The sequence below is a fragment of the Amblyomma americanum genome, chromosome 1 (assembly GCF_052857255.1).
Source record: "Amblyomma americanum isolate KBUSLIRL-KWMA chromosome 1, ASM5285725v1, whole genome shotgun sequence".
Lineage (NCBI taxonomy): Eukaryota > Metazoa > Arthropoda > Arachnida > Ixodida > Ixodidae > Amblyomma > Amblyomma americanum.
This window is the reverse complement of record NC_135497.1, coordinates 193875806-193896365: the sequence shown is the minus strand read 5'-3', so window position 1 is coordinate 193896365 and position 20560 is coordinate 193875806. Positions and strand designations below refer to the sequence as shown.

Below are 20560 nucleotides of genomic sequence, written 5' to 3'. Positions count from 1 at the left end.
GTACAGGGTTCCTGGCCATGTGTATGTTACACTTTTGGACAGTGCAATGCAGATGGCATGGGTGCCCACCCACAGCAGCATGGTGGCAGCTGCTTCAAAGAGCAGGACACCTGGTTTCGAACCCCGCTGCACTTTCATGGCTGTTCCTTTGCGAAGAGTGCTGGGACTGTTTTATGTCTTTCGTTCCCGCTTCTTAGCATTTCCTTGCATTTTTCCTTTCCTTTCAAAGCCTAGCTGTGCCATTTGCACGGCATTCCTTTATATCTGGTTTCTTTACAACACAGGTGGGGCGGCAGGCAAAGTGTGCAGCATACCATCTTTCGCGTTTGCCGCGGACACTTCCCGACTACAAAAACTACTGTCTTTCCTGAAAACCTTCGCCCTGGAGCTAGCACTTTAAAATATAAAAGTAAAATTGCCCTGACTACACCACCTATGGCTCTACCTAAATAATGGATCACAGACCTGTTCTGGCCTGCAGATCACAGCTGGCTAGAAATGCCAAGGGCCATTCTTTCTGGTGGTGAACCACAGACCATTGCACTGTAGGGTCGCTCTGCACTCGTGCTTTGTGTTATTGCAGCAACCAGCATGTGATATGCCTCTCGTTAAAACAAATAGTTACTTATTTCCTCGCTGGCTCATTCCAAAATTGCCAAATCACTGCAATGAACTCTCAAGTCAGGTCATGTGTGAGTGAGCCTGCACATGCAAAGTTGCAGTTTCACATTGTCAATGCTGCATTAGGATTTAGACAGTTCAGGTACACAACACTACTAATTGAACACAGACTGTGCAGGCTACCTTTAACTTGACTTGTTATCAGAGAAGAAAGCGAGCACATCACAGTTTACCACTGTACACTTCTTTACCCAACACACAGAAGCAGCTGTGAAATTTGCTCTCGAGTAACACAGAATAATCACCAGTACTCGCCTGGATAAGGAAACACCATTAGCTGTCTTCCTAATAATATGTAGCACGATGAAATGCGGCACACATGCCTAATCCACTTATCGCCACCTGCTCCTACCTGCACTTTTGAAGCTGCAGGCCATGCACCATCCCGGCGCACGTGACTTCATGTGCAAGCCATCTGGTCACCTGATTTTGCAGGCCTCCATCTTTAAGATACATCCACTCTTTCCATCACCAACATTCTTTTATAAGGAGAATGAATGTTTGGATTAAAATATATCACCAATAAAATATATCACCAAGGAAAGCACGGGCAGCAGACACTTCCATCCAGCCTCCACCTTGATGAGTAATCTCAAAGCAGAGCATTATGAGCATTTCACGGAGCCACAGCATCGAGAGTATATCCCTCCTAGCCTCCTCTGTCGTCTCCTCTACTGGCCAGCTGTGTAAATGCTGTTGTGGGCTCAATCACAGGTCACGCACCCCCACCCCCCCTCCCCCCCCAACTGAACACTCCTAAATGAACATGATGTTGACAGGACCAAAGCATCAATCTGAATAAACCAAAAGATCTCAATGTGTCCGATTTAACATGATTCCACTGTACAAGTTCCACTGTAAAAAAAAAAGCATTCACAAACAACTCACTTTTCCTTGAACATTTTGAAAAGTGCTGGGTATGGATCAAAGGGTGTCTGTGGTGCTTCAAAGCGGCTCTGTGCTGGCAGGTAGCGCAGAGGCTGTGCCTGCAGAGCAATGCATAAAATACGTCAGCAACCCCAAAGCTAATTCACATGTCAGCCTTGTAGCTAGAAGATTTCTTCCAACAAACCACTGAGCATCAACAGTGAGAGAACTTAGCATGCGCATAAATAATGAAATGAGATTTCATGATTACCACTTAGCTAAACACTGCACACTGTTGAACCTAACAACATCAAATAGTAGAATCTATCTATAGTAAAGTCGCTCTGATTAGAAGAAATTTTTATGTACCAGTGCCTTTACTACATCAGTTGTTGGTAATGCCATGGCTCCAAGGATGCAGTCTAGTAATCTGAGTACTTACAAACTAATGTATTGTGCTAGCAAAAAAAAAGAAACACACAGATACACTTTCTGCTTTAATCATCACATTATGCACTAAAAATTAATGTACCATTCAGTCAAGCCCACTTATAACGAACCGAATGGCCATGCGGATTGCGTTCATTGTAACCGAAGTTCATAGTAAGTGGACTTGCCCTATTACAGCCAAAACACACAGCCATAAGAGTGGCATTTATTTCTTTAAAAGTCAGTTGTGCACGTCTGTTTCTTCAAAGCAGGCCCTATCAAGCTGCTTTCTAAGCTCTCCAGCATGCTCATGTGCTCCTGGCCGAGACCCTCGCTGTGGATGAGCCGCTTCAGGGACGCTATAATACCGACAGCGGTTGAGGCGTTCAAGGCAACTGGGCATCCTTGCCTTCAATACTCGACAAAGTTGTGAAGATGCAGCGACGAAGCGACTGCAGCGCATGTGCATGCAGAACATACAGTGTGCGCCACCCTTGTGTAAAGCACTTCAGCAGCACATTGACTCCAAAATAAACAGATATCTCGCCGCATATTACTAGGCTCTTGAAGCAACCTTTGCGCAGAAGTATAGTGCCGCATAGACCTACAAACCATGTAGGAACTAGCATCTTGCCCAAAAACCATCGGCTAGTGTCTGATTTCAGTTTTCATTCATCGGTGCGCACTGCTCGACCGCTCCACACAAGGGTGACGCAGACTGGATGCCGTGTGTGTGCTGCCTGCACGCAGCAACAGCGCAGAAGGCGGAAATCAGATTGGGTAGGCGATGCACGACACGTAACCAGATGGACCAGCACACGTACCTCGTGGCAGGTAGTCAACCTTATAATATTGCTGCCATTAATTGATTACTGGCCGTGTGCAGTATAGTTTAATTTTCAATGCTGCCCCTCTCTAGTTATTACCACGCATCTTTTTCCACTTTAAACGCTTTGCCCAGAGGGCACGCACCGACTGCTTTTGTAGCCTGCCTGGCCGCGCTTTCCCGATGGTTAACTGCAATTTCAAAGCCGCTTTTTTAATGTTTTTCGGGAATGGAAACTTCCTCCAGGGGAGGTTACTGGAGCTGATAAACGCGCGTTTTTCGACTTCGGGGGGCGAGTTTATGGAGCCCCCTCGTTCGTTATAACCGACTGCTACCGGCACGGTTGTTCGTTTTATCTGAGACAAAGTGCCATAGCCATAATATATATTTTGATGGTAACACCACCCTCGTTCGCAATAAGCAAATGTCTGTTATAACTGCGGTCATTATAAGTGGGCTCGACTGTATTTCATATTATCACCTTCGATTCCAGCTTATTGTGAAAGCACAGCAACATGGCTGTCTGCACTGCCCTCTGCTTGTATGTTGCCAAAAGGAATGTCTCCAAATGACCAATGCGCTTTTAGTGCTCTTCCCGGCCATGACTTGTAACGAGAGCTGCTTGTATATCAACCCCTGACTACAGTGGTGTGCGTCCACTGCTGCGTTTTCCCTTTCTCATGTCTTTGCCGTTACGCACTACTATAACGTTTTCCTTTTTGAAAACCAATAAGGTTTAACCGAGGGAAAAAAGACTGAGGACTCTGTGCTAATGCTTGTAGCTATCTTTGCACAAAGAAAGTATTCCAAGCTACTATTTGTTTGCACAGACACCCACAAAGCAAATCACATTTAGCCTTTGACCACATTAAAGTGCACTTAATGACCATTCAAACAAAAATCTCTGGTCCCACGAGGTTGGAATTAATAAGAGTCTACTATATACCCAACAGCTTACCATATGCACGTTTACTATAGTGAAATTCTACTGTTGAGTGCCCAAATGGGACATAGAAAAATCTAACAATAGCACATACGAAAACAAATTTGCACTCCGATTTGCTCACGCAGAATCTGTTTGCTGCAGAATGCATTCGAGGACTGCCCCTTTTTATGGGCTCTTGCTGACGGTGATGGAAAGGATAACAAGAAGAGCAGCAAGATAGCAGAAGAAAAGGCAAGTATGGCAAACCATTTTATTACATCTTAATTAGCCCATCAAAGTCATCCAAATGTGATTAGCCACTTCCACACTGTATCATTATACTTGCGGTCAACTTTCTGTGGCTCTGTAGCCAAGACTAGGGCAGGAACGAGAGAGAAGGAGGTAGACATTTGTCTCGTGCAGGCTGGAGGACTATAGCGCATGTCAATTCCGTGGAAAAATGTAGTCCCGAGGATGAAGGGGACAAAGCCAACAAGTTTACACAAAGATATTGATCATTCTCTTGCGTTAAACAATTGAACGATTGCCCCTCGCAATTATAGGATTAGGCGGTTGGAGAGAAACAGTGGTCAAGGTATGGTGGGTGAGGGCAAAGAATGTTTTTGTGCAGTAACTGGCCATAAGATTACTATAGTCCCTCTCCTCCTTTACTAGCCGGGTTACTTGGTGCAGTAACAGCACAGTGACAAAGGCCCATCTCCTCCTCTTTCCTGACTAGCCTTGGCTGCAGAGCCACGAAAAGTTGACCGCAAGCATAGTAGTGATAAGATTAAACTTTAAGATACCAATCACGCTTCACTAGGTGCATTCTTCCCATTCCCTAAAAGGGTTCAAAGTGTGGACACTGTCTGAAACCGAACATTTTATGTTCGAAACCTGTGGAAAAGAAACCTCAGGGTGTAGCCCTCAAAGGGATACTAAGGACAAATTGAAGTTGGCCTGCCTCAACATATTACCACGTTCTAAAGACAAAAGCGCTACTATCACTGAAAAAAGAGACAGAAAGGACCATTATATGAAATACCGGTAACACCAACCCCAGCCATTTTCGCTAGTAAACTGCAGTGCATCAAGAGAAATGTTTCCTCGTGGGTTTCTTAGAACAGGCAACACTACCATTCACTTCAAACGGTCATCATCATGTCCTTTTCAGGATAGGCACTGCAAATTTGAATCCAGTGGTGAGAAAATGTTTAAATGAAATTTTTTCAGCAATAGAGGCATCTTTTCCTGCCGGACAAACACCATTACCAGAGAGAGCCACAGAATCCATTTTTACTATGATCAAAAATTCGATGGAATTGTCCTCAATGTCCCTTTAATCCATTCTGAATTAATACTTTTAGCACTACAATGCGCAGGTACAGTTTTCTGAGACACTGCAGACAATAAAATTTGGGAAAAAGACCAAAAATAAATAAGTGGTGTATGCACAAACAATATAACAGCAAAACAGGTTGCTTAGCACACAAAAGGCAAAACAGCCCACACAAACAAAGCATTCAGAACCTGAGCGAAAATGCACATAAGTATAAGCACTTCGGGAGGAAATTTGGAATGACCACTCCAGTGGCATCCATAATCATATTAGTAATGCACATTTTAGTGACTCTCTTACAAATCATTCCACAAACTAAACCCTACACTCCCCAGCCTGTCTCACTTTCCTCAAACAGACCACCAAGGCAATCTTTTGAAATTTTGAAATAAAATTAATGTGCACTTTGGCAATACACAGCTAGCTAACCAGAGAATAAAATTTTGCACAAAATGACGCAGATTCAATTTTAGTGCAGCAGCACCACATAGTAAAGTTCCTCTTACAAATCAATTTTTACAGTTCCTATCAATTCTACACAAAAAGCTCTACTTGGCACATTCCAAACAAATACAGTAAAGACTCATTCGACCCTTGTTAATTCGGAAGTGTGGACTGCCTGCATAAACTGCCAGCATGGGCCCAGGCAACGTCCATGTAAGTCTACGGCATCAGATGCTCGCTAATTCGGAGGGTGGGTCTCGCACCTGCTAATTCAGATAGGCTCCTGAAGGAAGACCGTGTCGAGTTATGACCGGATGGGCAAACGATCATTCAAATAGCCCTCCTCAAACCTGAACTGCACGGTGTAGTGTCACCCGTGCACCTCTCACATGTACGCAATGGCATGCATAACGGCGATCAGAAAAACCCATCTCCAAAAAAAAAAAAAAAAAAGTTTGACCACATGAATTTCACATGAATTCCACATTCCAGTTTGACCACATGAGGATTTCACTCGGTGAGGTGAGGGAGGTTGGGTGCATGAAAATTCATGAGGACAAGGGTGAGGGAGCTAAGACATGGTGAGGTGAGGGCGGGGGAGGAAAGATATGATGAGGTGAGGGTGAGGGAGGACAAGATACACTGTCCGTGGGTGAGGGTGACAGCCCACACCGGACTCCGGGCTAATATTTTTTGTTTCTGTGCATCCCTTTATGAATGCCCGTTTTAAAACGCTATTTCTTAGGGTGACGGTTCCTGGGGAAGACATAGTTTCTGCAGTCTGGAGGTACACGAGGCGAACACGAAAGGCGGGGAGCCACACGCCTTCTCCGTCGCCACGATGTACTACACCGCTCTGAATGCTATGCCGAAAAAAAGCGCTCTTCTAACTCAAAAAGCTTTCTTTTTTTAGAAACTCTGTAAAGACTTAGGTGAAACACCCTTCATAGTGTGCTAACAAGGGACTCTGGCCGGGCCGTGCGAGTGGCTGCCGGTACAATGGGAACAGTGGTACCGCAATCAACATTTTCATTATCTGCCCCGAGTCTGTCAGATGATAAGAGTATAGAGTAAAACCTGTAAAAATTACCCCTAGTAAGGCTGTTGAATTTCCAAGTTCTAAGTCTTGTTTCCAGGAACGAAGTCCGATTTCAGCTCAGTGAGGTTTCAAGGAATTGGCTGCAGCGCAAAAAATGCTTCTACGAAATTTCACTGTCAAATCAAAGCCAATTGGCGGCGTTGGTGTGAAATTTTTTCATTCACACTGTGAGTAGTTCAATAGTCATATCTTCTTTCTATTTTCACTGGAATTGCAGTATAGGAAAGCGGTATCGCAATGTGGTGAGCAAAGCCAACCACTGTAGCCTTACCATGGAAATAAAGCAGCAGCTTAATACCCTTGGTCTCAATCATCGCTCGCTTTGCCTTTCATTGTACGATGTGCTAAAAGAGAAAAAGTTGTACTGCTCTCCAAATACCTTAAACATCTCTTGGTTTAATTCTGTCCCTCGTGAGACGTGTGACCACGTAATCACGCTCCTGATTTTATGAACCACATTTCTTGCAGGCATGGTAGGGAATGGTAGGGTCATCATGATCTTTCATCTGTGCGCGTGGAAGCGTCATCAAACCAGCATGCAGCAAACTGCGCAAAATGGCGGGAAATTAGAAGCATTCAAATTCAGAAGACCCTGTGCTGTCAAATGTCATCGGGCTGTGGTAATTCAGTGACCTACAGAATTCCCTTGTTCTCAGTGTATTCTGTGCTTAGCACTTATTGTAATTGTAGTGGTAAACGCTACTGCATTGTTTTCTAAATATTCTTGGCGTACATTGGTTTTTGTACACACACACACCAACGCGCTGACTCATTTTAGCATTGCATATAGATAACAATGAAATGTTATAAGTGCAGGGCACATGTGTGCATTCAGTGCGTGCCAAAAGTAAAGGCAGAGTGATATTTTGGGGCTCAACTAACTTGTAACTCTCTCGGTTTTGTCTCACGTATTAGCTCAAACAACATACATACAAGCATACACACAACAATGTAAGCATCTAGCTTCTCTTCTAATAGTGCCTTTAGGGCTTATCTTATAGTTAATTACTCAGTAATATAGCCAGAAGTTCCCGGCTAAAAAAGATAACTCGAGTTTTAAAACGACTGTTAGTGAGGGCGAGGGAGGACCGACGATGTGAGGGCGAGGGAGGGCGAGCAAATTTTTGGAAGTGAGGGTGAAGACAGGCCATGGATTTAAAAGTGAGGGTGAGGAAGGAAAAGTGAAAATGAGGGTATTTGCCCACCTCTGGACATAACAACAGCAGCAGAGGAGGCTCTACCAATGCCAGGTCACACCATAGCAGATGCCTCTGAGACCCTTACCACTTTGGAGAAGTTCTGCTTCTCCGCTCCTGACAGTGTGCACACAATAAAGCATTAAGAGAACTGTAAGAAACAGTTATTAGCACGCAGTTCTCATCTTAATATAGGCGACCATTGCCCAGTATTTCACCAAATAAATTTACTGCGATGCCAGCAGAATTTTACGCCTTTTGGAGAGTAGTTTTTTTTATTCCTTGAGTCTGAATTAACAAGCTTTTACTGCATTAAATTGACTGTCACCGGTACACAAGCCCATAGTATCAAAGCCACTGACCATTTCCTTCCGAGCTTTGCGGTAGCTGCGACAAAGTAGGTCAAGTGAGATAGCTGCTTTCTCCAGCTCTTCTGAGCAGTCGTGCTGGATACAGCCTTCTGTGTCAAGCTCCAGGCGAGTCTGCTCCTCATCGTTTTCATCCTTCTCTTTCACTTCACAGAGTTTAGAGCTCTGAGCAATTCTGTGAAGCAAAAGAAATGACCAGCCTTAGTGTTCCTGCAGTGCTAGAGCAAAACATAGTAACCTAGCTTGAAAGCACTTCATACATACTGTTGAACACAGGCACTCTATCACTGCAAAAATAAAAGCACATGTAGCTTTTTTTTTCTGCTTTGTTTGCTGTTGGCTGGCTCAACTCTAAGACACAGGCTATCACACCGCACCCATTTTATTGCTTAAATTTGTGCCATGTCTTCCATTTCATCAGTTTTATGTCTCGAGACTAAACATGCAATGACAATGATAAAACACTGCTTCAGTCCTTCCTTACACCTTATGCAGCATTTGTGCCCAAGCCATAAAAGTGCTTTCAAAGGCTTCCATTTAATTTGATGCTATATGTGCACAAACATTAAAGGACTATGGACACCAACTTTTTGCTTGCGTGTTTTCTTCTTTCAAATGATGAGTTAGAGACTGGTATACATGGAGCACCCCTCGGTATTCGTCTATGACCGCTAGGTAAATAATTTATATCTGAATTTCTTCTTGATGCTGTTTCAGTTTCAGGCTCATCAACCAAACAATGGGTGTTGCATACAGTTGAACTTTAGGTCACATGAGGTACAAAAAAAGGCAATACAACTGCTAACACGTCATTTGTTGTAATTCCTCTTGAAGCAGGCTAGTTTAAGCATTGTAGTAAGTCAAAACTATGTATCAGCGTTTATGCTGCAGTTTTTCTGTGCCTCACATGATCTTAAGTTCAGCTACACATCACAGACATCGTTCGGCTGACGAAACCGAAACAGCATGAGAGAAGAATTTCAATTGCAGGTAATTTAGCTGTTAGGCGAGTACCACGTGGTAAGCTATGTATTCTAATGTCTAACAGATATTTTGAAAGAGCAGCAAAGCAAGCAAAGCATGCCAGGCGAAGGCCATCACTCGCCTTGGGTCAGCTAGCTTGGCTACACTGTATAACAAGCGGTGTACCGAATGCTGGCTTTTAGGCATGAAACCGGTATTGCGCAGAAAATGAGCACAACAGACTGAAGGCACATCCGACATTCATCTCATGAAGCGGTTTTTAGCGATAGCGGTGCCACTAGGTGTCCAAAACGCACAGCCAACCGGCTCTGTGCATGAGAAGTTTTCATGGGAGTGCCGTTATGGAAAGCATCTCTTGCAGAGGCACAGCACGCTGTTTGATATACCGAATGTTCCATTGAATGGGAGTTCGATAAATGCAAACAACTGTGCTATAACTTTGCATGAGGTTTTCAAGGAGAAATTCTGACTGTTAAATACAAACAATAATTCGATATATCCGGGTTTGATATATCTGGGATCGACTGTATCAACCAGCTTATTCAAGCAGTCCTTGGGCTCAATAGCAAGCAGCACTAAGTTAGATATTTCCTGGTGATTTTTTTACCATCATTGTGGTCAGGTACACCCTCCTAAGAAGTTTTATGCTAAGGTCACGTGTAAAACATTTCAAGTCTGGTTCATTTACATCATCCACGACCACATGTTAGTGCACTGTAATACACAAATTTTAGATAAGCAGGAGTACCCGGGTACGAACCTGACCGCGGCGGCAGAGTTTCAATTGAAGCGAAATGAAAAGGCGCTCATGTGCTGAGCGATGTCAGTGCACGTTAGATCCCCAGGTGGTTGATATTATTTCGGAGCCCTCCACTATGGCAGCTCTTTCTTCCTTTCTTCTTTCACTCCCTCCTTAATCCCATCCTTACGACGCGGTTCGGGTGTGCACCGAGATAAGTTAGTTTTGTTTGTTTTATGGGGGTTTAACGTCCCAAAGCGATTCAGACTATGAGGGACGCCATAGTGAAGGGCTCCGGAAATTTCGACCACCTGGGTTTCTTTAACGTGCAGTGACATCGCACAGAACACGGGCCTCAAGCATTTCGCCTCCATCCAAATGCAATCACCGCGGCTGGAATCGAACCCGTGTCTTTCGGGTTAGCAGCCAAGCGCCATAACCACCCAGCCACTACAGCAGCCCCACCGAGATAAGTGAGACAACAGTTACTGCGTTATTTCCTTCCCTCAAAAACCAATTTTCAATTTTCAAAGTTGCACTGGGCTATACTGAAATGGCATACCCACCGCCGCTGATTGTGGCGATGTGCATTCGGCATAAGCTTTTCTGCTTATTTAAAATTTGTGTATTGCAATTTTGATCCATTTCTTGTTTTTGACAGCATTAGAGCAGCTGCCCCTACCACAGAAAGGCCTAAGCATATGAAACATTACTGAGAATTTCAATCATGCAAGTCTTTTGGCTACATTTTGCCTAGCAAGGTGAACATTAGCTAATGCGCTCGTCACCTTCTCCTGTTACACAGAATCCACATCAAAAAACAAGGATTCAAGTGCCAATGCATACAAGCAGCAACCTTCAGTTTAAATTTACAATAGTACAGTGTAGACCATTTATAACGCATGTCGCGGAAGCTGCGAAAATCTGCACTATAAGCGGTACCGCACTATTACAAAAACATTGTTTTTACAGGTCAAAATACACATCAGAAGGTTAGGTTTCCTTTCAAAAACGTTTTATTTATCACTGAATAATAACCAACCCACTAAGTTTGTTGGAGAAACGGAAGTGTAGCCTTGACGTTACCTTGTGTAAGATGGTGGCAACGCGTGGAGCTGAGAAGGAAAAGAGCGGCGCATGCGCACAGAGCCCCTGCACTTGTGTCGCGCACTGAATACCTAGTGCGATGTTCTGAACGGTTGTGAAGTGAGCTGTGAGATCTTCAGCAGTACGAAAGAAGCGATTTCACCCGCAAAGTAGGGCTGAGCAGTAGATGGACGCGTGGTTCAGAAAAAACGTGACGGCTGCCATTCCTTCAAGAAAATGCAGTGTAAACAGTTGGGTGATTACGGAAGGCAACATGCTTGAAGCTACGCCTTGAACCGCTGAAAGCAGAGTCTGTGTGTAAACTGCAAAGTGAAATCGAAAAGCGTATCCTAAGCAGCAGAGTGTCAGCAATCATGGAAAACATTCGTGCTCTCGCATTTCTGTCAGATCAACCACTGATCGCCACATAATTTTTTTTGTTGTGTTTCTTTTGCAGAGTAAGTGGCGGCGCACCTAAAAAGCCCTTGGTGTCATGCAGGAAAGAGCCCTTGCTGTTACACGAGATCACTGAGTGGATTTCAAAGCCACGCTATAACCACTATTTTGCTTCGCACAACTACATTTTAAGCGGCATGAGTTTACATCGAGTCCTACGGGAGGCAGACCGGTGGCCGGCAAAAACAGCATTATATCCGGTCCCACACTATAAGCGGTTGGTTACATTATAAGTGGTCCTCCATTGAACATACAAACTAAACTGTACAGCTATGTGCTAACTCTACTAACTGTAGAAAACAAAAAACTAACTCACTTGTCCACAGTCACGTGCATTTGCATACAAGGTCATACAGGTGTAATTTTTTCAGCAATGCCGTCAAAGCAACAGTTGCCCTTGTAGACTGAAAGAAAACAGATTGCAAATGTACAAGCAGGAAAAGAAAAATGCGATATAAATTCCAGCAGGCTTTCTCTACCAACAAAAATATGGCAAAAGATACAGCACATACCTGTTTCAGGAAGAGTAGCTTGAGCAATATTTGGTATCCAGTCATAGGCTCTACCATCTTGCTTTGGTAAAACTCGTCTGTGTCAGGAAAGATGGCAGAAACAGCAATTAGCAGGCATTAAAAAAGAAAAAAAGGTAACAAGTGAAACACCTAAAAAGTAGCTGCTTCCTGTCAGTTATACCTTAAATGTTGAAGTATGCGAATATTGAAATTTTTCTAATACAAATCGAATACGAATACAGTCACCGACCGATTTTTCGGACTCGAAGGGACCCGGAAAATGGTCCGAATAATAGAACAGTCCAAAAAATCCGTGAAGTAAAAAAAAAAACCACTTTATTGAGATGAAATCAACTTAAAAATGTCACTGATTTTACCCCGCGACAAATTTCTCTTGCTGGCGACGATTTGCGCCTGTATTTGCGCCAAAGTTGTGCTTTCACTGTACACGCTAGACAGCAAGGTCACCGCATTTAGTTGGAATACTTCCCACGCTTCTTTGACGGACCGGTGGGGCCATGTTGTCCGCAACCCGTGTGTGCACCACAACCGCTCGTCAAACACACGCAATGATAAGGCACTTTTCTTTCAAAGCGGCGGAACCGCCGGACACAATCACAAAACGGCGAACGGATGTAACTTCGTGAAGACTGAGCACCCCTCAGTCGACGCGGTCAGAGGAACCCAAGTGACGAAACGACGAATGGCAAACGTATGAGACCCGCCGCGGTGGCTCAGTGGTTAGCGTGCTCGGCTACCGATCAGGAGTACCTGGGTTGGATCCCAACCGCAGTGGCCACGTTTCGATGGAGGCGAAACGCTAATGCGCCCGTGTGCTGTGCGATGTTAAAGATCCCCAGGTGGTCGAAATTATTCCGGAGCCCTCCATTAGGGCACCTCTTTCTTCCTTCCTTCTCTCAGTCCCTCCTTTATTCCTTCCGGCCAAGATGCGAGATAGCTCCTGCACAATTTCCTTCCCCCAACAACCAATTTTCAACGTATGGGACAAGCAATAACTGCCCGCGACAACGTCGGCGACAAAAACAAGTTGACGGCGATGACAATCCGGCTGCCACCTCGAAGTGTCAGAGATCGCAGGGACCTCTACTGGCAACAATGAGGTACCGAAAGTATGTCAAGCCAATCCAACTGCAGCGTAAATCCACCTCATTCCAAGATGGCTCCTCTTGCGCCGACGAAAAGCCGATAAGATGTCCGATTTTGGCTCGCAGGCGACTGAAATTAGTCCGAAAAATCGAACTTTCGAACTTTTGATGTCCGAAATATCCGTCGCGAGTATGTATGTGCTTCTATGGGGTGACTGACGGCGCCTCATCGAGGTCCAAAATATCCTACAAGTCCGAATTATTGGAGTCCGAATTACCCGTCGGCTACTGTATCAAGAAAAAATGGCTTCGAATACCGAATCGAATATCGAATATCTGTTCAGTACAAAAAAATTACAGAAAATGATAAACAAGCAAGTATTGTTGCCCTTAATTTTTTTTTTCAAAATAATGTATGGTCTATACAACTAAATTAAACATATCTAGACTGCCTCAGTACCGTATAGAAAAACATGATGTGCACAGAAATGTATACTACTTGATTAGACAGCATAAAAGTGTCCAAACTATAATGAGTCCATGCAAAACAATATCCATAAAATGACAAGACTGGCAACAAAATATAACATGATGACTAATAAAGCCTCATTCATTCGGAGTTCAAGGGACCGGAAGAAAGCCCAGTTTATCCAAAGGCCTTAAATTATAAAATCCCCCCCCCCCCCCCCCGAAAAAAAATAAAAAACTGCCGAAAATGCAAAGATCAAGTAAGGCCTTATGAGGCGGCCATCGCGCTAACACCTGTAATCCCGTGATGAGCCACCCGTTTTGGAATGCTGAAATAACAATACAAATGCAAGCAAGGGGCCGGGGAACACGCACTGGCGTCAAAATGGCGAGACCATTTCTAAAAAGGAAAAAGAAATCACCTGTGACGCGCCAGTCGGCGTCCGAAAGCCGCGCCAAGCTGGGATTGAACTACCGGCTAATGCGCGGGCCGAAAGTTGCAGTTGCCGCGGGGCAGCAGCGAAGCTCAGAAACCGAAACTACGCGGCCGGGCTATTTTTTTACCTAGAGACAGGGGCCTTCGGATCATTGTCACGCCTGCTGTTACGCTCACTAAAGAGGTGCACAGGGTACAATGCACCATTGATAGGCGGGATTTTTACTTGATCGTTTGCCCTATTATGACAACTCGACGCGCCCCTTCAGGAGGCTCCCGCGAAATTCCGCAAGTAGGCTTTCCTGCATAGCGTAGTTTACAAAACGGGATGGCGAAAGTCACGCTTGGAGAGTTATGAAGGCGACAGGACGCATTCTTCGGATGTGGGCAGCAAATATGTAAGGTATTACGGAAGGATTAAAAAAAGCGCAATTTTGCGTTGCGATTGTTCAAAGCGGGCCGTCGTAAATATTGTTCGCAGCACGTGGGATATGTGGGAAAGCCCATCTACGGAATTGCGCATGAGGTCAAGTCTAGCGGCGTCGGAATGCGATCGGTCCGTGTGATAAACGACGGAGAAGGAAGGCAATAAGACCTTTTTATTGTTTCCCGGAATTTTTAACTCGATCATCGGCTAATTTGTCAAGATATTGTGGTTTTGCCACGGTCGAGTTTATGAGTCTGCGCAGTATACGATCGCTGGCAAGTATTCAGGAATTTTAGAATATTCGGAATTCTCGAATATCAATTTCTCGAATACGAATACTGATCGAATATCAAACATATTCGATGCGTATTCGAAATTTCGAATATTCGCACACCCCTACTTAAAAGCACTGTAATACATGCATATGAGACGAGCCAAACCACAATTATAAAAATAGCATAAAGCCAGTAACTTTCAATGCACTGTCTGTAATGTCTATAACGTGAGTGTGGTGCAACAAGCTTAGTTGCTAGCTGCTAGCTACAGCCACAGTATACTGTATTTACTCGCATAATTTTTGCACTTTTTTCCTAGAATTAGGGCTTCAAAACGGGGGTCACAAATTATGCGGAGATTTAGCGAACATGTCCTAGAAAACTTGCAAAGGTCATAACGCAGAATGAATACGGTATATTGACATGTACAAGTCTACCCCGCAACGCCCTTCGTTGGCCAAAAAAAAGCTGACATCTAAACCCCCCGCACCACATGCCTGCCCCCGCCCCAGACCCACGTTATGCAGTTCCATGCGTGATGGCAGGACGGCACGTGTGCAGCTCAAAACAATAAATGCAGAACGATACCTCGTAGAGCCAGTAGTCAGAGGCAAAAGGAGATACGTACAAGGTGATAAAACGGTGCTCTCACATGCAGCCCGGCTGAGGGCCGCATGTGAACAGCCAACAGCTCGGTAATTTCGGATTCTGGCGCGACGCACACTTCAGAGGTTACTGCAAATTTGCTCTCGCAGCTGTTTGCACAGGAAAGTGACCGCTTGCACAAGCGAGCCGAGTAACTGGTGCACAACTGACCGGAAGCAATTACCGATGAGCGGGCCAGAGGGCAGGCGGATGAGAAGACATATGACATGAAATTTCAACTCTCGCAAAAAAAATCTATTGAAACTTTCTTTCCCTGCGTAATGAACCCTCCTTCCAAATCTGCCTTTTTCACAAAGCCGCTCTGTGCATGCGTACCTCTTCTCCTCCAGCTCCACTGGTTGAAAATCAAACCACGTGCTCCAACTGGACATGCGCAGTTAATGTTAGTGACAGGCATATGCGACAGATGGCGGCAGCTATCAAGCACACACCTGCCACTTCACAGGCACAACTGGCTCCTCATGGAACCAGACTGCTCCTGAGTCTCCCATGTGCATTTGTTTTCAACCCGTAGCAGAAGAATTTTCGCCCCTCCCCAGAAGACGCTACATCTTGTGAAAAAGGCGGAGTGATGTCAACTTTTCTAGAAAAAAAAGTGGGTTCATTATGTGACTAAATACGGTATTTGAACCATTTTTTGGGCCCTGTCAAAGTCCCAAAAACTGGTCAGCGACTAAAATCCACCCCAAAGATGACCACAGTAGCCCAGACAAGTCCTCTTGCCAAAAGAGCCAGTGGAAGCCTCCACCATTTAATAAAACACATTGCAGGGCTAGTTGGCTGATGCATTATTTCTAGAAAAGTAATTCAGCTCTACTTTTTTCAGACAAGCACACAGACAGACACGGCAAAATGGGTGCTAAGGCCAACTAAGTGCACACTCGCTCCATTGATTTAAAATGAAGGCAGTGAGTATGTGCTCATTTATGACCATAAAAAAAAAAAGGAAGCAGCTTCCATCCTCCCACTATTATTAAAGCTTGTGCTTCAAGAACCATCTTTCATCCTCTCCTCTACCGTGAATGGCTGTGCAAGTTACACAACTGGGTCTAGAAAAGCAGCATGATGGACAGAGACAAGAACACACACTAGACAAGACAGGCATTAACTAATAACTTCGGCATTTAAAGTTACTTAAAATTTAGCTCCTGGCCTATTCACTATTTGTCTTCATCTTTGTTACATGCACTGAATTTCTGATTTTGGAATGCACCGACTGCGTTTTAGCGGCTGCGTTTTTATGGAGGAAAAACGCTAAGGTGCCCGTGTGCTGTGCGATGTCAGCGCACGTTAAAGATCCCCAGGTGATCGAAATTATTCCGGAGCCCTCCACTACGGCACCTATTCTTCCTTTCTTCTTTCACTCCCTCCTTTATCCCTTCCCTTACGGCGTGGTTCAGGTGTCCAAAGATATATGAGACATATACTGCGCCATTTCCTTTCCCCAAAAAACCAATTATTATTATTATTATTAATGCACCGACTAGCCCAAACCAAACCTTTGATGCAGCAATGATGAGGGCCCATATTTTAGAAAAGGGCCAGTCGTTAAATATAGATGGAAGCACTAATAAGGACAGGAAGCCAACAACAATCCAATTCTGTTCTTTGTCACAATGAAAAACAACATTTGACGTTAACAAGAACAGACTGCCCCAAACACGTCACACTGCAAAGTAACAGGGAGAGAATGCACTATGATGGCCAGATAGCTTTCCACAGCTACAGGCGCAATCTGTACCTCTGTGCAAGTGTGTCATTCTTATTAGGAATACAGGAAAACTGGTTTTCACCATCTCCGTGACAGCTGACATCAGTGGATGGTTATTGCAAGGCTACAACCATGGCTACGACCGTTGACGGGTGCAAGAGGCATGAACGTAAGCTATCGCCTCGCTACCAATTCTGCACGCCGCTATATCTTCCATGCTGCTGTTGGCCAGCGCGAGATAAAGACACTAGTGTGGGATAAAAGCACGAACTTAGGCGCTTACGCTTGCCGCACCCCCACCAGTCACTTGTGCAGCGCGGCAAAGCCTGTCACCTGCCATCCGAACGGCACTGCTTGGCGCTAGGGAGTTCAATATACCGCATTTACTCGAATGTAACGCAAGTTTTTTCCCGGATTTTTTCCCCTTAAAGTCTACCCTCGCGTTATAATTGAATACCGCACTTCGACTGGCCTAAAGCAGTGCCGCGGTGCAGCCATTTCAAAGCAATCAGCTTGGTCCGCAGTTTTGCGATTTTATGCTGGCAACATGGGTACCACGGAAGCCAAATCCTCATCCATCCAAAGTCAAAGCGTTGTTCTGTGTCATTTTTTTGTGTACGTTGCGACCTCGCGCTCAACGCGTCGTCGCGTCATGTTCTTGTGGCGTCGCTCGCGGTGTAATGATTCAGTGCACACGATGGCAACGCGTCGTGCTCAGTACGACGCTCGTTTTAAGAGAAAAGCGATCCTGTTAGCTGAAGAGGTCGGACATTCTGCGGCAGGTCGAAAACTTGACCTCAACGAGTCAACCATCCGCGGATGGCAACTGCAGCGGGAGGGGCTTTTTAAATGTGAGCCCAACCGCAAAGGATTTCGTGGGCCTCGCCACGGCCATCACGTCGAGCTGGAGAAAAAAGTGGCAGACTTTATTATCGAGCAGCGCAACCGTCTCATGGGGGCTCAGTGCCGAGCTGATCCGTTGGAAAGTTAGAGATGTTGCTCGGGAGATGGGAAGTTCAGAGCACCTCGTGGGTGGGCCCAAATGTTCATGAAGAGGAATGGATTCTCTCTGTGGCAAACAACATCAATACGGCAGAAGTTACTGGGAGACTTCGATAGCGAAAAGGAGGACTCCAACTCCAAGAACTCGACCTCCAAAAGCGAGGAACATGAACAAACATGTTGGCCATGATGTCTATTAAAGGTACTTTGTTTTGCGTCTTTAAGCCTCGCGTTACATTCGTGGTTTTATTTTTTCTCGCTGGGCAGCATGTAAAGTCGCCCCTCGCGTTACATTCGCAGTCGCGTTACATTAGAGTAAATACAGTATCCATTTTGTGGCCAACCGCATCCAATATATATAAAGTAAAAATTGCAGTATATGTTGTTAAAAATATTTGCGAAGAGTTCGACATAGCCAATAATTCGTAATATCCGTGTTTGTTACATTGAGGCTCGACTGCAAATGCTGGAACAGCACCAAATTATGAGCTAGCCGATGAACTCGCGACCACCGCACACCAGCTACCTCCTAGCGACCTCCCTCTCGCACTGGAGGACGTGCGAGCGATCATCTGCGACCACCTCCGACAGCAGCACCCCGACCCGCGCATCGCACAAGGGGAGCGCATCGACAGCATCAACGGCCGCTCCCTGACACGGCTGCAGCGCTCGATGATCCTCTGTGCGCGTGTAGTATGCGTGTGGCCCAGCGACAGACGGGTGCGCCATGGACTGGCTACAAGCGATGTGTGTGGTCTTTGTGTTGCAGTTGAAACACTGGAGCACTTGCTCCTCCGCTGTACTGCGTTCGTCCAATCACGTCGCGACATGCTTGCGGCCTACAGGGCACAGGAGCTCATCCCGGACAGTGTATCAGGGCTCCTGTGGCCGCAGGACAGTGCGCGCACCCATGAGCGAACTCTGATGAGCCTCTGTGTATACTTCGAACAGACGGGCTTAATGTCTCGTCTGTTCCGCACCACGTAACTACCCGCAGTGACAAAACGCTCCGCGTGTGCTACCTTCGGACGCTTTACAGCTAGGCACCCCAAGTCCAGCTTTTTTTACAGTAAGCCACGAGCGTGTTTTTCCGGCATATTTTTTTTTTTCTCTTTAGTGGTAGAACAACAGGGCAAGAGCGCGGCATATATTTACTTTGAGCGGCCGGCGCGCGACGGCTAAGGGAGAGAGAGTGCGAGCGTCGATGCCCTCACACGCAGACAATGGCAGCGCGCAACGTTTGGCCTGGCGCAGGGCAACCCATCTGTGACGACGTGGAGGACATCGCGTGGGCTGTGACCAGTTGTTCCCCCCCCCCCCCCCCCTCCCAAGCATTTCAAATGCCCTGCACCGAGTGCTCCTATCATGCGCGGCACGGTATCCCACATTTATTTCCATACTCTGTATTTGTACATAGTGTATATTACCCTCTACCCCTATCGTGTCCCCTTTTCTTTCCCTCTTCCCTGTCCTTTTATTCCTGCTAGTCGCAGCTCAGGTGCTTCGGTTTCGATGGCAGATGCCGCGGCTAGCAACATCTTTTCCTTCCATTGTTATTCTATTAACAAATACCAAGAAGAGTGCGCCCAAGGAAAAACAGCACTGACTTAGATCTTCAGCGATGGAGTCCAGGCCAACATCCACATGTGCCTCAGAGGGGCGTTCATCTTGCGGGTGAAGAGGACTTGCATGCCTGCACGGCCATAAGTAGCTGCGTCCAGGGCTCGGACAATTTGCAGCTTCAGTGGCAGTGACATATAAGGTGCCATGAACAGTTCCAGCAGTTTCTCCGGCACACCACGGTCCTGCAGGATTGAAAGGTTCTCACTACTTTTGAAAGAGCTGAATGCAAGAAAATTAGCTAGTTCAGAAAAAATTACGTACTGAAGTAATTTGCATGGTATGCATGTGAGTGAGATGGGCTGATAGTTTAATGGAGAATGCATGAAACAGATTTATGAACTAGAACCACCTTCGCCATTTTTCCAGTCATCAGACAAAGCACCAATGTCAAGTGCACGCTCAACTGCTTATATAAGACAGCAGAGCAATACATTTGTGTTTCATGCACATTAAAGAACCCCAGGTGATCGAAATTATCTGGAGCTCTCCATGACGGCATCCCTCATAGCCTGAGTGGCTTTGGGATGTTAAAGGGCAACTGACGAGGTTGGAGAATTTGATGAGTTTAAAAGGGCCTAATGTGAGAAACATGCAGGTAAAGCCAGTGAAATCATTTTGCGCTAGCATTTAGAACAGTGATGTAATCTCCGAATGAAGCGGCATCTGCATTCAGGCTTCTCTGCAATGCATAAGAAGGGGCAGTGGCCCCAATAATAACACCACGTACGATGGCGCTATGTTTCCAGCCAAGAAACAGTTGTTTCATGGAAGAAAACCAACGCCATTAAGGTGAAGCTCACAAAGCATTGCTTGGCGACATCGGACGTCATGCAGGAGCATGCAGGCGAAGGCAGAGGACATCTGAAATTTTGGCGACAATGATGCCACTACAAGT

General features: G+C 45.5%; 1 protein-coding gene across 1 annotated transcript in view; it reads right to left on the bottom strand.

Moving 5' to 3' along the window:
* The window catches only part of vir (VIR_N domain-containing protein), a 254787-nt gene that overhangs the window by 153823 nt on the left and 80404 nt on the right, over positions 1-20560 (bottom strand). The window contains 7 exon segments of the mRNA XM_077648167.1: positions 1570-1667; positions 8169-8349; positions 11756-11774; positions 11777-11843; positions 11952-12028; positions 19650-19697; positions 19700-19847. Of these exon segments, the coding sequence (XP_077504293.1) occupies positions 1570-1667; positions 8169-8349; positions 11756-11774; positions 11777-11843; positions 11952-12028; positions 19650-19697; positions 19700-19847 (638 nt within the window).